Source organism: Poecilia latipinna, unplaced genomic scaffold, assembly GCF_001443285.1.
Source record: "Poecilia latipinna isolate Pla-1442-1.1 unplaced genomic scaffold, P_latipinna-1.0 Scaffold158, whole genome shotgun sequence".
NCBI classification, from domain to species: Eukaryota; Metazoa; Chordata; class Actinopteri; order Cyprinodontiformes; family Poeciliidae; genus Poecilia; species Poecilia latipinna.
In genome coordinates this window covers 291,025-306,779 of record NW_015112774.1, presented here as the reverse complement: position 1 = coordinate 306,779, position 15,755 = coordinate 291,025, and the positions used below count along the sequence as shown (strand labels likewise).

The 15,755-nt window shown below is 35.8% G+C and overlaps 1 protein-coding gene across 4 annotated transcripts in view; it reads left to right on the top strand.

Moving 5' to 3' along the window:
* The window catches only part of vps13b (vacuolar protein sorting 13 homolog B), a 311,731-nt gene that overhangs the window by 16,914 nt on the left and 279,062 nt on the right, over positions 1 to 15,755 (top strand). For all 4 annotated transcript variants that reach the window (XM_015029616.1, XM_015029614.1, XM_015029612.1 and 1 more), the window contains 6 exons: positions 587 to 704; positions 3,620 to 3,787; positions 4,353 to 4,534; positions 5,567 to 5,741; positions 10,862 to 11,136; positions 13,760 to 13,855. In XM_015029616.1, the coding sequence (XP_014885102.1) occupies positions 587 to 704; positions 3,620 to 3,787; positions 4,353 to 4,534; positions 5,567 to 5,741; positions 10,862 to 11,136; positions 13,760 to 13,855 (1,014 nt within the window). The remainder of the gene's footprint in view (positions 1 to 586; positions 705 to 3,619; positions 3,788 to 4,352; positions 4,535 to 5,566; positions 5,742 to 10,861; positions 11,137 to 13,759; positions 13,856 to 15,755) is intronic.

Here is a 15,755-nt window from a genome sequence, read left to right as displayed (position 1 = left end):
AGTCTTGAATTTCTGATCTTAACATGCCATGTTTTTATGATAGGTGACATGTGCTGTTGACTTGTGCCATCTTTGGGTGCTTTTATTTTTTTTTAAGTAATTTATATTAACCCCCTGTGAGAATGAGGATCCATGTTTCTTTTAGAATTCATCAAGGTAGGAGTCAAATCCACCGCGTTCGCTCTGCTCGTGCAGCTCGGTGTTTTTGTTTTTTTAAATCTCTATCTTTAGTTTAATTTCTTTTTATCTCTCTTTCTCACTGTTTCTTTTTCTTAAAATCTCTCTTTCTCATTGTTTATTCAATGTCACATGCTGTTTGTATTTTAATTATGTAAAGCACTTTGAAATGCCTTGCTGCTGAAATGTGCTATACAAATAAAATTTGATTGATTGATTGATTGAACCGCAGATGTCCAAATTGAGCTGTGCTCAATGTTCACAGGTGCACATTTAGGCACGATGAACATATCACCATTGTGAAAACTTTGACCTGATTATTTTATGCTTGAATTGAACGTTTTTGGTTTGATGCTGTATTAATTTGACCATCCTCTTTTTTTTTCTTTTTTTTTGTTTGTTTGCTTAGGATGACCATGACAGCTGCTCCAGCTCCACCAGTCGCAGTGTCTCTGATGGCTCCAAGTCTACAACAAAACCTCGCCGTCTCCAACAAGCAGCTCCCAGCGATCCAGACCTACCACCAGGTAACTAGTTGTTTTCTTTTCCCAATGAGGACATTAGTTTTTTTATGCTTTATTTTGTTTAATGAAGCATAAAAACATAAAACAGGATGTTTTGTATTAATATTCATTTTTGTGTTAAAATATCTCTAATGATATTGTCCTTAAACTTGACCTCTGAGACAACACATTTTCTAGGGGCAGGGTATGCTTAACTTAAAGTAGAAGGTGGAAAATAGGAGATTACAGAATAATTATTTAACAAAGACAGGGTAAAAGCAGTGAGCTGTAAGATATAGGAGCCAGATCACTGTACCATCCAAAGGTTAACTCCCAGAGCCCTGGTAGGCCTGAATCTACGAACTTATACTCCTGACTGGTTTTATCAGGGGAGGATCCATTTCCATGCCTGATGTTATGAGATAATATCTCTCCCCAGCTGTTAAAGCAGGGTGCCCCCACACCCCAGCATCCCCTACGGTGCCTGCCTCCAAGTAATCTCTTTGGAGTATGTGAATGTGTGCCTTTGTTCCACTTTGTGTGTCTAGGATTTTTAGAGTATCAGTGTTCATTTATGTGCACGTATAACACTATTCCACCACTGGTCCATGTTGTAACCCATTACAGGCAATAGAGACAACTGGGGTCAGAGGCTAAAGGAGCTCAATAATAGCAAGGAAGCAGATGAATGCCGTAATCCCTGGCTTCCTAATTAAAAGGTAGAGGTTAAAAGGTAGCTACGGTAAAACTAGCCTGATATGACTCAGACTGGATATTTTTGTAAGAATAAGATACAAACCAAATGTGTCAGAACACTTGGTTTCTAAAAGCAAAGACAAAGCACATTAGTTGACTTAATTGTGTTCTGTAAACCATGAGAACATAAGAAGTTCTCATGGTATGGATAGATTTTGTTGCTTTTGCACATATTTTTGTGTTAAAATATCATCAGAGTCGCAGTGTCTCTGATGGCTCCAAGTCTACAACAAAACATGGCTCCCAGCGACCCAGGAAGTACTGAAAATATGTTCATTCATTATGCACGTGTACTGAACGAGTATGTACTTGTTTTAAACCTGACTACTTGCAGAATATTAATGTGCACAATGTAACGTTCTGTAAAGCAACTTTTAAAGTAAACAGAGAAGACTCCCAGCTATCACTAAACTCTATTTTGCAACATTAATGTTTCTTATGAAGCTACAGCACAGAAACAACCAAAACTTTGCCAGTGAAAACATCTTCCAACAACAATAAATGTACTTAACTCCTTCTAGCAGTTATGTACATATATGTATGTACATATATATATATATATATATATATATATATATATATATATATATATATATATATATATGATGGTTTTCCTCATAGACATTGTGTATGTTTGTGACTGAAGAAGGAGATTTTCTTTGATTGAAATAGAAACTCATGTTAGATATAGGTATGTTCCAATTAAACTGCTTTTCTGGGTCAGAGGACTATAATTATACAGCTACTTGTTTTGCTATTCCTGGGAAATAGAATAGTTGACATTCCGTCTCTTTAAAGTGTAAAGAGAATAGTATCCCATATTGATGAAGCAATAGAGTACATTGAGCTCTTTTCTCTTCTAGGGATCTTTTATTCCTTACATGAGACCTTAGGAGTTGCTCCTCATTTTTCCCTTTGACCATTTCATAGCACTTTTGACCTTTTTCTTTGCACCTGAGTTTTTCAGGTCCAACTTGGACTCCATTTAAATGTACCTTATGTTGACACTTGGTATTAGATTGGTACATTCCTACTAAGCAGATTACAATACAGATTTCTTTGCAGTACTTGACATAAGAGAGGATATTTGGCTTGTTTTTACATTGGATAACATTGTCATCTTTTCCACTCTGTTTATGCTAAAGGTTTAGAGCTGCAGGGTAGCTTGCAAACATAGAGGATTGAAGCCTTAGACCTCTTGTGAACCAAGACCAGGCGAAAATGCAAGAGTGCAAGAAAGGGGACACTCTGTAATGGGTAAATTAGATCCAGAGAGTTAAATAGCAGGGGGTAAAGTGGTAGTTTTACTACCCAGTCTGCAGGTGCAACAGCAGCTTTCTTGCTGACCTCAGAATCATGTACACACACGCACGCACGCACGCACGCACGCACGCACGCACGCACGCACACACACACACACACACACACACACGCAGCCACTCCCACAGTCATTCATGTTAAAAAGCATGAATGCCTGAAAGACCATGCGCAACTTGAGCGAACATATGCTCCCTTTATAAGAGAAGTTTACACTCCTTCATTCTCTCTTCCTGCCACTCTGTTTGGTCAGACCCGTGAGAATTCTGGTGATTGGATTATACCAATATGCAGTGGGGCCTGTCTAGAGTGGCGCTACACTCAAACTATTCATATAAATTTTCTGTCAACAGCACTATTTAGTTCTGCCTAATTATTGATTCTCTTCTTCCTTAAGCCAAGTGTGCAGATACAGGAAAATAAACATTTGGTTTGGAAATAACACAAAATCAGTAAAGATTTATGTTTCAATTTGCCGTGAGCAAGTTAAACATTATACAGTAGGAATGAAAAGTACTTTTGGTCCTGTGGTTGGAAGCTGTTATTAGTGTATATTTTCATATTCTCTTGTTAAACTCTGCAGATCTGTGTCATTTTAAATTCTTTTCTGAGTTCTTTTCACTCCAAAGTTTTATCCTGTAAAATTGCTGTCTTTGTTCGTCGCTGTTTCATGCATAACATTTACATGCAGCCCTCTTGTTCTGTGAAATTTAGCCTGATGCAGTGGTTCAGACTTTACAGTAACGTATCTATATGTGCTGGTGCTGAAATATCAAATTTTAAAGCTATGTACTATTAGGTATTCTTGTTTCTTTTTCTAATTAAATATTCAAATATTCAAATGGTATCTGTGTATTTGTTTTTAGGTTATGTGCAGAGTCTAATCAGACGCGTGGTGAACAACGTGAACATCGTGGTGAACAACCTGATTCTCAAATATGTTGAAGACGACATTGTGCTTTCGGTCAACATTACTGCAGCAGAGTGCTACACTGTGGATGACATCTGGGAGAGGGCTTTCATGGACATAACTGGTAAGAAGAAACTGGCTACATTCAGTAGTGTTGGGTTTAATTTGTCAATCCTAGGAAATGAAAACCAATAATGTTGTGCTATCTGATGCTTTGCAAACATTCACCCCCATGATAGTGTGAAGCCAGCTGAGAGGAAATAACTAATGATGTTTCTCAGAGATGGGTATTTAGGAAAAAGATGGTCCCACCTTCAAATATAACACCCACTTTTTATTAAGTAGTTCAAGAAAATTTCCAAACCTGCTGCAGGATCTAATCCTGTTAATCCAGTCGGGTGGCTGGTGGCATATTTTAAGAAATGAATTAGATGTTAACTAACAGGAAAAGAACACCTCTTAAAAAAAAAAAAAAATTAGAAGCCTTTAAAAAGTTTTAAATTTAAAAGCAATGAGATACAAATTTGTAAAGCTTTAATTTCCGTTTTTATAATTGTTTCCTAAATTATTTCCTAAACACTTTAATCAGTTTAAAAAATTATTAGATGCATATTCAGAATCATATCCCCATATATAAATACTAACTTTTTTTTTTTTTTTTTTTTTTTTTTGCTTTTTTGTCTTTGTAGCTCCAGAACTGGTCCTAAGAAAAGTGATAAACTTTGCTGACTGCACTGTGTGCTTGGACAAGAGGAATGCTAGCGGCAAGATTGAGTTTTACCAGGACCCCCTCTTATACAAATGCTCCTTCAGAACGCGCCTCCATTTCACTTATGACAATATCAGCTCCAAGATCCCCTCTGTCATCAAAGTGAGCCTCTTCACACTCTGTTAAAACTATATGAAATATAGTAATATGGTCAAGATATGATTTTTTTATCAGGGTTTCTTTAATTTTTTAAGGTTTTGGTTTGGCCTTGGTAATATCTGAGATAACTTGGCTCTCATTAGTGTTATACTGGTTTGTCTGATATTCATTTTAGGTATAACATACATAAACAATTAATTACTTTTATTAAATTACCATGGTTTTTACCCTTGAAAAAGTCATGCGTTTATGGAAAGATTTTTGAAGAAATTTGTATGGCTTTTAAAAGTAAAATATTTGATTATTGATCATTCAGCCTGTACTAGATTAAGATATTATGCAGGTTCTCAGCAAACTGTTGAAATAGTTTTGACCAAAATGTACACATTATTTACCTAATAGATTTTAAGTTGTCTTAATTGGACTTTAATATAAATTCCATATTAGTGAAATGCAAACAAAATTTGTAAAATTGAATTGAGCCGTAACTTATCGGCAGGTTGTATTTATTGACCCAACATCATAAACATAACATTTATTGTGTTATGCCCATGGTCTCTTTATCTAATAATTCCACTGATTTTCTAAGTTTGCTGCCTTAAAAATAAAACAGGCTCCAACATTTATGGCAGTGTCATTTTAATAGAGAAAGAAAAGGCAACTTATGACCCAGAAAGACTTGCATGTCATCAGATATTTAAAAAAAGATTTTCACTCTAACATGTATTTTTTTACTTTTATGTAAAACTTTTTGTGGATTTTTAATATTAACTCTCCACATTAAGATGCCTTGAAACACTTGCATTTATTTATTTTTTTAAGTAAATGCATAAAATCAACAGAGGATTAAATAGATTTTCTTTTTACGCTCTTTCAAAAAAAAGAGAGAACTTATAGCTTATATTTATTAAACAAGGTGTTTCTTTGTATGTTAAAGGCACACTGGAAGAAAAGAGCATGCATTTTTTTTTCAAAAGAATAATAAAACAGGAGGCTGTACCAAATTCCAATAAATTGTTATCTATTGTTCCATAGATTCACACAATGGTGGAGAGCTTGAAATTATCAATCACTGACCAGCAGCTGCCCATGTTTATCCGGATCTTAGAGCTGATTATTGCTCTTTACTATGGAGAAATAGGAGGACACAAAGAAAGTGAGGGTGAAGAAGGCATGGATCATGTAAGGGAAGGCGGAGCAAGTTCACCTGGTGAGTATTTTTTTCACAGGCAAAGTACAGCCTTGTTAACTTTAAAAGATTCATATTTGTCAAGTTCGATCATTTCCAAATGAATTGTTGTTGAAGGTAGAGGATGAAGAAAGGGTTGACTAACTGTTCTGTTACTAAAACATGCAGCTCGTAGCCAACAGTCAAGCAAATGCAACATCCATAACATTAAGTGGACAAGAAAAGACTTGCAATTTGCTTTAAAATGAAACAAGATAGATTCTATGCTTATTAGCAGGTTGATTCTTCATCTTTCATAATTCTGAATAATAAAGGAACAGACTAAAAACAAAAGTTTGGATGCTTTTATTTGTGTGTGCTTTGTGCATTTTCAAACCTTAAGATATTTAACAGAACTCATTATAATTTTTGTTGCCACCTAAATCCTCCAGTTTTTCTTTGAAGCATTTTTCAACATTCTTCCTTCTAAAGATTTCCAGCTGTTTGAGATTTTTGGGTTGCCTTGCATGTGCTGCTCTTTTGGGATATATGATCTCTGTTGAGGGTGATGGACTTAAAATATTATAGAAAACTTTAGCTTTTACTTCTTCAGGAAGTCCATCAGGAGTTCTTGAGTTCTAGCATGTTGATATGGCATAAGCTATTGTTTACATATCTAAAGCCTTCCCTTTTCTTTTCCAGAAATAACTAGCTTTGTTTCTACAATTAGCTCTTGTTTAGCTAAATCAGTTCTGCTGCCATTTAAACTTGGCTGTACCATCTGATTTAATGTGATGCTATCTCCTGTTGAAAAGTCAGGGCACACAGTGTTTGGGTAAATGTTGGTTTTCATCAGGCTGTTGGAGTGTTGCTTCAATCTTTTTTGTTCAGTTGCTATTTTCCAAAACATTGATGCTGCTTTCATTCAAAACATTCAGAGAATCTTTGTATTTGTATTTCATGAAAATAGAAGGTAACACTTTATTTGAAGGGGGGTGAATAAGACTGTCATGACACTGTCATAAACATGACATAGCATCTGTCATAAACACAAATAAGCCTTCATGAATATTTATGACTGTTGTCATAAAGCGCTAGGTAAAGTTTAAACTTTACCTTTAATAACATAAAGTTATCTAATTTTTAAAATGCAATCAGTAATACTTTTATAACAAATTTATATCAGTAATAATTTCTTGGTTAATGTCAAGTTGTCATAACAAAGACATTTTGAATAATGTCAACTTTGTATTAAAAGTGTCATAATTTACCGAATGACGCTTTATGACAACAGTCATAAATATTCATTGAGGCTTATTCATGTTTATGACAGGTGTTATGTCATGTTTATGAAAGTGTCATGACAGTCTTATTCACCCCCCTTCAAATAAAGTGTTACCAAATAGAATAGGTAATCAATTATTAGTCTTCAAAAAACAAAAATGTTGTCCAGATATTAACTTCTAGCCAGATACCTTGCATCAGTGCTTATACTGTTAGAGTCCTTAGCAGCTGCCTATTTGATGCTGTTACTGTTAATGGCATCAATGTTCAACAGTGTAGAAAATGTTGGAGAATTGCTGGTATCGGGACAGCAATTCTGTCCCGATACCAGAATTGGTATCGGGAACCCTAACCCTAACCCTAATCTTTAAGATTATAAAGGTCTTATAATCTTAAGGATTATAAGACCTTTATAATCTTTAAGAAGGTGTTAAAAGCTATATGGACAGCAATACTGCTAACTTCCATCACTCTGACCTTCTAAAATTTTGTTAGGCTGGACTTCTCTGAACTCTGTGAGCAAAATAAGCGCACGCACGCACGCACGCACGCACGCACGCACGCACGCACGCACGCACGCACGCACGCACGCACGCACGCACGCACGCACGTTCTCTTTCTTTTTCTCTTTCGCTTTCTTTCTCTCGGTTGAAACTGTTGCTAGTCAGACTTATCACTCATTTCCAAAGGAGAGGATGAAAAATCTGCAAGCAGACAAATCGGACGTGACAACACAGGTTTGAGGTCCTGCTAACAGACAGATGTTTGAAGGAGGGGAGAGAGATTTAAACAATTTCAGAAGATATTTGGGCAGGCATCATACATTCTGAGTGCTGAATCATCACTTTTTAAGGGGAGCAAAACATATTTGCAAGCAATATTTCTGACAGTAGAGTTTTGAGTGAAGGCAGCCCATATTCTGAGACTGAAAATAAGGTATTGTGCTCTTAAAATTAAGTTACATGCTCATCTATCTTGGAAAAATAAGTTCCCCCATATAATACTCACTTCATTCCCCTAAACACCCATCTTGTTCCCTCTTAATGTGTTCATCCTTCACCCTGCCAAATAGAACAAAATAAAATCACAACTCCTTCTGGGTTTAATCAGTCTTTGTTGCCCCAGGAGCAAATATTCATGGAGCTAAAGTGGTGGCCAGAAGGACAACACATTACAACCTTGCTTTCTTCAACTTGCCTGCTGCTTCTTGGCCTTCTCTGCAAGTTGGCACAGCTTCCAGTAAAGTGTCCAATGCCAGATGTAAGAGTCGCGGTCATGCTATTGCTATGCAGAGCCTCTGAGAATGAATTAGTATCCTGTCACAAAATGAGAGAGGACCAGCCCTTGGAACCTGAGTACTCAAATACTTAATTATGTAGGACATATATGACAGAGTGACAAGGCTGAAGAGGAGAGGAGGGTCTGCATTTCTGCATTTCTGCATTGCAGAAACCTTTTTCAAAGATCTAATAATATTTTCTATTCTTTTTTTGTTTGTTTGTTTTTAGGCTGCAGGAATCACAGCTTCACCTTCAGTAAAGTAACACAAAAACAATTAAAGCCCAGGCTTCACAGGGCCTGTTTACAATGAAAGGGAAAATGTTTTAGAGTAGGGTTAGAAAATAGTCACAGTTTGTAATAATACATTTTTAAAATGTATTTCATATAGAGATTATCTACCAAACTATATGTTCATCACCTGCATGTAGGTGATGAACAGAAACTGAGACCAAACATTCAGGTAACCACTATCCCATCTATAAATAATCTGAGACTTATAATTCTGTTTATTCACATTTCTACTTCTCATCATTTTAAGCATCTAAAATAATAAACAGATTTATTTCTTCAAACAAATAGTTTTCATTCAAAACTTTTAGACCAACCTGTGACATGTTCATTTTAAATTGCAAATGAGAGAAATAAATAAATAAAATAGATGAATGTATGAACTGTACATTTTATGACACGGTGCCTGGATACATTTTCAAATTCTCATTTGTCCCAAAAACAATGGTCTAACCATTTGTTGGTACAAAATAATCAAAGAGAAATAGTTAGATTTCTCACATTGCTCATGTTTTGCTTAGCTTTTTCGGCATACTATTTCAAAGTCTTCCTAATCGGGTCAAGTTGTTTAATGCTTTTGCTTCCACATGATTATCTTCACATTCAGACTTCGAGTGTGATGTGACATGAAAGAGCTGAACTAGTTAAACTGACACCGAGAGCTTTTTTGGGTAAAAGAAAAAGGAAAGGAAAACAAAACTATATGAGAGATGGAATCAGAGAGGGAAGTTGGGACTTAAAACCATAACATGGGATTTCCAACTGCCAATTCTCAAAGTGAAAGATTTAATTATAATGTGTCATATTTTCACTGCTGTTGCCTCTGGGATTCCTAAAGTATGACTTCACAGACAATAATGTTTCTGAAAAGGACATGAGGCAGTAAGGAATGGGATTACACATTCTTTACTATTGACATCAGTTTCCTCTATCCTGACATGTATGGAAACAGAAGTGATAGGACCAGGTCAAAGGTTATGATGTGTACCAGAGGAGTGTGAATGCATTTGGGTTCCTGATAACCATAGACATGCCAGATAACAGAATTAAATTCTTGTGTTAGGTTCTCTCAGATTTTTAGTCATTGTTATTTTTAGTTGTGGAAAATATCTGAATTTGCAAAATTCAGTTTTTCCACCACATTGCAAATCCCTTTTGTCTTCTATCTAGCTTATTTTCAATCTTAACTTTGATATTTTGCAAATAATTTTTTTCCCGTCCATTTCATGGATGGAATAATAGATGTTTTTTTTAATGTTTCAAAGTATGATTACTGAGAATGTTTTGTGCTATTTAGCCACACCATTGCACAACTTAATATGACTGATGTGGTGAAGAAGCCTCTAAAGTCCTAAGTAGATTTTAGAGGCCTGGTTGGGTTTTTCTGGACATCATATTGTGATAAATTTGCTGTAAAGTTTTTAGAGTTGCTATAAGTGCCACAAAATATGATGATACAAATATGTCTACATCTTCCCCCCTGATTAGCCAGTGCCTCCATCATCAACAGAAGAACCTCCTTGACCTCAGTTTTCACATTCTCAATGTTGATCTTTTTTAGCCTTCACCTTAAGCTCTGCTTAATCTTGCACTGTACAGCTGGCTTAGACAGTTACATAGTTTGTTGGCTGCTTATCAAATTTGTGAGCCAGCCCCTCCCTAGATGTATTTGTAGACACAGCCTGGGCTGTTGGTTCAGGGCAGATAGCCTTGATCAGTGAGCCCAGTCAAGGGCTCTGTCAGGATGCTGGCTGACTCACTTTGCTCTCTGGCATCAAATGGAATGGACTTCCCCTGTCTGTCTGTGTAGAGTTCACGCTGCACTGCATTCCAGCAATAGACAAAAACTGACACCTGCACAGGGGAGATGCAGTGGCATTGATCTATGTTTGCTTTGTGTTTTCATTTGACAGCTGTAACAACTTGCTTGCCTTAGGCATCCCTTAAGACATGAACAAATTGACTGTTCTGCTAGGCGTTCAAAGAGACTTTCATTGTGAACCATTTTTTCTCTGAAAGAAGTATGTTCTGTAGTTTCAATCGATTTATGCATAATATTGAAACAATGCTAAGACAGCATTTTGTAATTTGAGTATTTTTCTTTTCCATAAGTCAACAATTTCTCCATGATACTTTGTGTTGAGGTTTATGGTTTTGCGCTAGAAGTCTAGACTGTAAATGTCTATGAAAAGACTTGTCATGTCTCCTAGTAGGCAATTCAAGAACAGCCATGATTGTCTGTTCCTAAAGAAATCATCTGCTTTTGTTTTTTATTTATTTATTTATTTTTTTTTTAAATATCATTTCAGGTACCGATGTTGAAATGGAAAGTTTGGGATCCAGTCCGTATTCCAGCCAGAACCTCTACATAGAGGGTGGGAGTCCTGAAGATCCAGATCAGGGTTGGATGTCCTGGGCTTGGTCCTTCGTCCCAGCCATTGTAGGCACAGAGGAAGAAGGGGAGGGAGGCCTCTACATGCAGGGGGACACAGAAGGCATTTCCAACTACCCTCAGCAGCACACATTGAAGGACCCTATTGTCTCTATTGGCTTCTACTGCACTAAAGCTTCCATCACCTTTAAGGTAAAGCTGTTAAAAACACAACTTTAAAGGCTTCATGCTAAAACAATTCAAAAATAAAAAGGTGCTTTTTTGCTGAATCAGTTTCATACCCTTTTATGTTGTGTTCATGTAAGTGCCGTTTTCTCACAAATTAATTAGCACATTAATTTTCTTTAGCTCCGACTTAAGGAACGCTGATCTTATTAGTTCCTGTGGACAGCATCAGGGCGGGTAGTTTGACCAATAGTTGCTGTCCCTTGTTACATTATTACTTAAAACGTTACAGAGGAAGAAAAATATTTAGAAAATGCTGCCAAAATTTTAACGTTTAACGTCTTTTCACTCGGAATAATTAGAATACATCCCTGTTTCCTTTCAGAATTAGGCCGTATATATCAGATTACTAGTAGTCTGCGTTTTTCTTCTCTTATGTTGGTGCACGCACGTGCATGTGCACACATCTCGGACACACGCATTTGTGTGTGAAGGGAAAATGTTCATACATTTGACAGTGTGTGTGATCAGCGGAAGGGAGCTAGTTCTCAGGCCACATAAACCTTGGTGTTTTTCTAATGTTTAAACTGTTCCTGTATTGTTTGAGTTCTTTTAATCAATTAATTGCCTCTCTTTTGGAATAATTGCAGGCAGCTGAAAGGAAGGGTTTTTTACATTCTTGTTTCTTTCCTAGAAGGAAGTATTTAGGTTGAAGTAATTTTATGTCTTTGAACAGCCACAGGCTGAACTTGAGTTTGACGTGAATGTGAAATGAGAGATGTATTTTTAGATTACCAACACACTATTCCCAAAATCTCTTTGATTAGGGGAAAACGGCAGTGTAAGACTTTAACTTGTAAACACATTATTCATAGTTTAGCCTTGATCAGTTATTTCCTTTCTTTGATTAACACACCTGCTGAACCTTTGCTGGATGCCAGATTTAATATTGCTTTACCAAAAACAAACAAACAAAAAAGAAAATACAACATTTTTTTGTACATATTTTTCTGTATGATTGATATGTAAGCTTCTTTCAAAACAGTCGGGACCCTGTGTGTTGATGCTAGAAGCCAGTATTTGGTAACATGGTGATCCTTTCTGCTATGAAGAGTCCTTAACTCTCTGTCTACCTCTATTTCTCTGTCACTATCAAAAAATAGCAAGTGGTGGGACTCAATTAAAATGTTCAATTGAGGTAATTCCATTGTCTGTAATTAATTAATCACATTTTAATTGAAAACCTTATGTAGAAAAATAGCAACATTCTCGATTCAAAACCCTTTTTATTGCCAAATGGTTGAATTGAGCTTTTATCTGTAGTAAAAAGCTGATGCTAACATTTATTGTGTTGATATTTTTAATGTGTTAAGCTCTGCATAATTAATTAGTCAGAGTTAGCGTGTTAAAGAGGATTACCCTTAAATCAGAAATTCTCCACCACAGTAGTATGGATAATGACCTGTTCTTATTTAAACATTTGTTGTGTCTTCATCATCACCTTTAACGATTTAGTGGGCTAATACTTCTACTAAGACAAAGAGCTTCCCCAGGTATTCTTCATTGTTGGTTTTCACAATATTATAACTGAAGTTACCACACACCCAGTACTAATACTGAACTGTTATTCTGTAAATATTGTCAAATCTAATTTGTTTCTGTTGTTTAATACATATTTGTTTTTTATTTTCTGATCATATTTGACATAAACTACTAAACTATGTAGCACACACTTTGCACTTGTGTTGCAAAGATACTGCTAGAATGAACAGTATCTTAATGATATTATAATTTTTATTTTATTTTATTTTTTTTTACTATTTTTTGGGATGTACTGGTTGGTGGAAGAGTGTTTCTGCACGTGATTAAACTATCCGAACCTAAAGGGGAAAAGAGATCCAGGGTGGGAGTCTGCTCAGTAAGAATAATAAGCCACAGCTGCTTTTGCTCTGCACCTGCTTCCTGTGTTAAAGTTGAATGGGTTTAATTCTGCTCTACACCCAGCTTATTAACCAACATCAGGAGCATGCTGTACTGTCCTTCTGCCAGATCATTTTAGCCAGGTGTTTTTCTGTCTTGGCTTCCATCTCCTCAACCAAAAATGATTGAAATACATTTTCTCTTGTTCTAGTGATTTGTTCCAGAATTTAATGAGCAGCACTTTTTTTTCCCTTAAAAATGTCAATATTATAAGTGGTAATTTAATAGATGATGGTGATGATCTGGTTTTTCATTTTACCCCTAAAATCAAATCTAAACTAAAATGTATTACTTTCAATTCTGTTTGTCAGGTTGTTGCTTATTTGTAATATTCATTATATTCAAAGGAAAAAGTTTTTACTAATTTTTACTCTGAAAAATATTTTTACTTTTCAAATCCAGCAGTTTAAAAACCTTAGCTTTTGCTGCACTTATATTTCCATTTATTGATCATTTCTCCAGTGAGGTTTTCTGTCTAGTACATTTTAATGGTTCTTTTTTCCTTCCCTTCATCTCAAATGACTTAGACAAAGGGTTTCACCAGGTATACTTCGTTGTTGTTTTCCACTATAACTGAAGTTGCCACTCACCCAGAAGGACACAACTTACTTATGCTGTTGTTTATTAATATAATGTTATTAACAATATTATTTTTCTCTTTGTTTATCAGCTGACAGACACACAGTCAGAGAGCAGCTACTACAGTCCTCAGAAAGTCAAGTCCAGAGAGGTTCTGTGTATGGAGCAAGAGGGAATCACTATTGAGGTACGAGTGTCAACCTTTCTGGTTTGCTAACAAGTTGAACTTTCTCTTGGATCTTTGTTTGTTTGAGCATTGGAGCTAAATCTGCATTTCCTGTAATAAAACAATGGCCAACAGATGGTACCTATCATTCCTGCCTGTAGCCATTTAGATTATGCAACTCCCAACTCTGAGTGTTTTTAAGATAACTGACCGTACTTATTAGATTTATAAAGTCACATATTTCCATTTACATACTTTCTTTTATTTGTTTTTGGTGTATATTTTGGTAGTATTTAAATTAGTTATCATTTCATGTGTTTTTTTTGTATGTTACTAATGTTTATATTTATATTTGCTAATATTTAACTCTTTGGATGGGAGTAGCTTGTCAACTAATAATCAATTTTCCCTTGAGGATCAAAGTATATTCTGATCTGATTTTTCATGCCCTTGACAAAGCAATAAGAAACTGTTTTCCTTTTACTATTAGTTATAGAAAACAAGTACAGTTAGATAAAAGTTGTGCTAATATTGATATCTGACATTAATGTTGTTCACAGATATTGTATATATTATATACATTCCCTACACTTTTAAAACTGTGGACAAAAAACAATCAAACTGCTGACATTTCTTCTCTGCTTCAGTTAAAGGTTGGCTCTTACCAGCAACCCTGTTTAACTTATTGGACTGATATGATTTAAATACAGAAACTGTGTCTTTGCGCCATCCAAAACTGATCCAGTATTTCAGATGTGGCACAACAATGGTATTAAATCTGCTAATGATGTACACAGATGGCATATTCTCCTCATTTAAACAGCTCCCAACAGCATCCCAAATCAGCAGCTTTTTAATTTTTTTCAGGCCTGGACTAAGTCAGAAAATTGTTTCCTTATTTTCCTAGTCGTCCCACCTGAAACCACTGTAAACACGTTACTCTCTACGGATTCTGTCATTAAAGGATCCATCTCAGTCGGATTATATGGATTATATGACTACATAGGATTATATGGCTGCTCTCCTCATCCTCACTGTGTGCAGTTAGGAAAGTTTAGGAGGAAAGCTGCTGGCAGTGGGATGCTGCTGTGTCTCTGCTTCATGCATCTTCCATTTGTGCCTGCCACAAGCTGATTGAATGCAAGGTTATGCTAGGGATACTCTTTTCTAATGCCAGGCTGGCAACAATCTTTTGTTCTGATAGTGATGTATGTGGCAGATGTAACATGTTTCTGGTGAATCATTTACAAATGTTTTGACTTTGGGGGACTGAGGGTTGTGTTTGTGCTGCTCTGCTGTTTGCATTTTGAGTTATTGTGTAAAAGAAAAATTGTTGTATAAATAAAGTTGGGGGGGAAAATGACATCAGTTGATAACGATGTTAATGCCAATACATTGTGCATCCATAATTGTAATGATTATTTTTAATGTTGGTAATAATCTGTTAATCTTTTTTGATAACTCCAAACCCTTAGTTTTAAATGTTTAACTGTTTTCCATCTCACTTGTCTGCAGCCTACAGTGTACTAATTAATGTCTGACTAGTACCCAAGTCCAATCATTTCCGCCTTCCCCACCAAGACCTGTTTTTTAGTCTCGTTATCTGGACAGATTTAAGAAAAGTTTTAGCTTTACGGTTTCTTCCAGATATGAAAATTCAGAGATTTTCAATTTCTGTCATTTATTGTTCTGTTGAATGAAGGGGTGAGTATTCTTGGACAGAATATGAAAGTGTTGAAAGGTAACTGGGTATCTGAAGTGAAACCTGTTATATGTGATGGTGAGAGCAATAAGCTAAGACATTATTATATCTTAGATGTTTGCCAGGTGGATGAAAATGACATTCACCAAAGGAATACAGAATTTGACTCTTGCGCTACCTAACATTGCAAAATCAAATGTTTCCACCAAAAAAAAAACA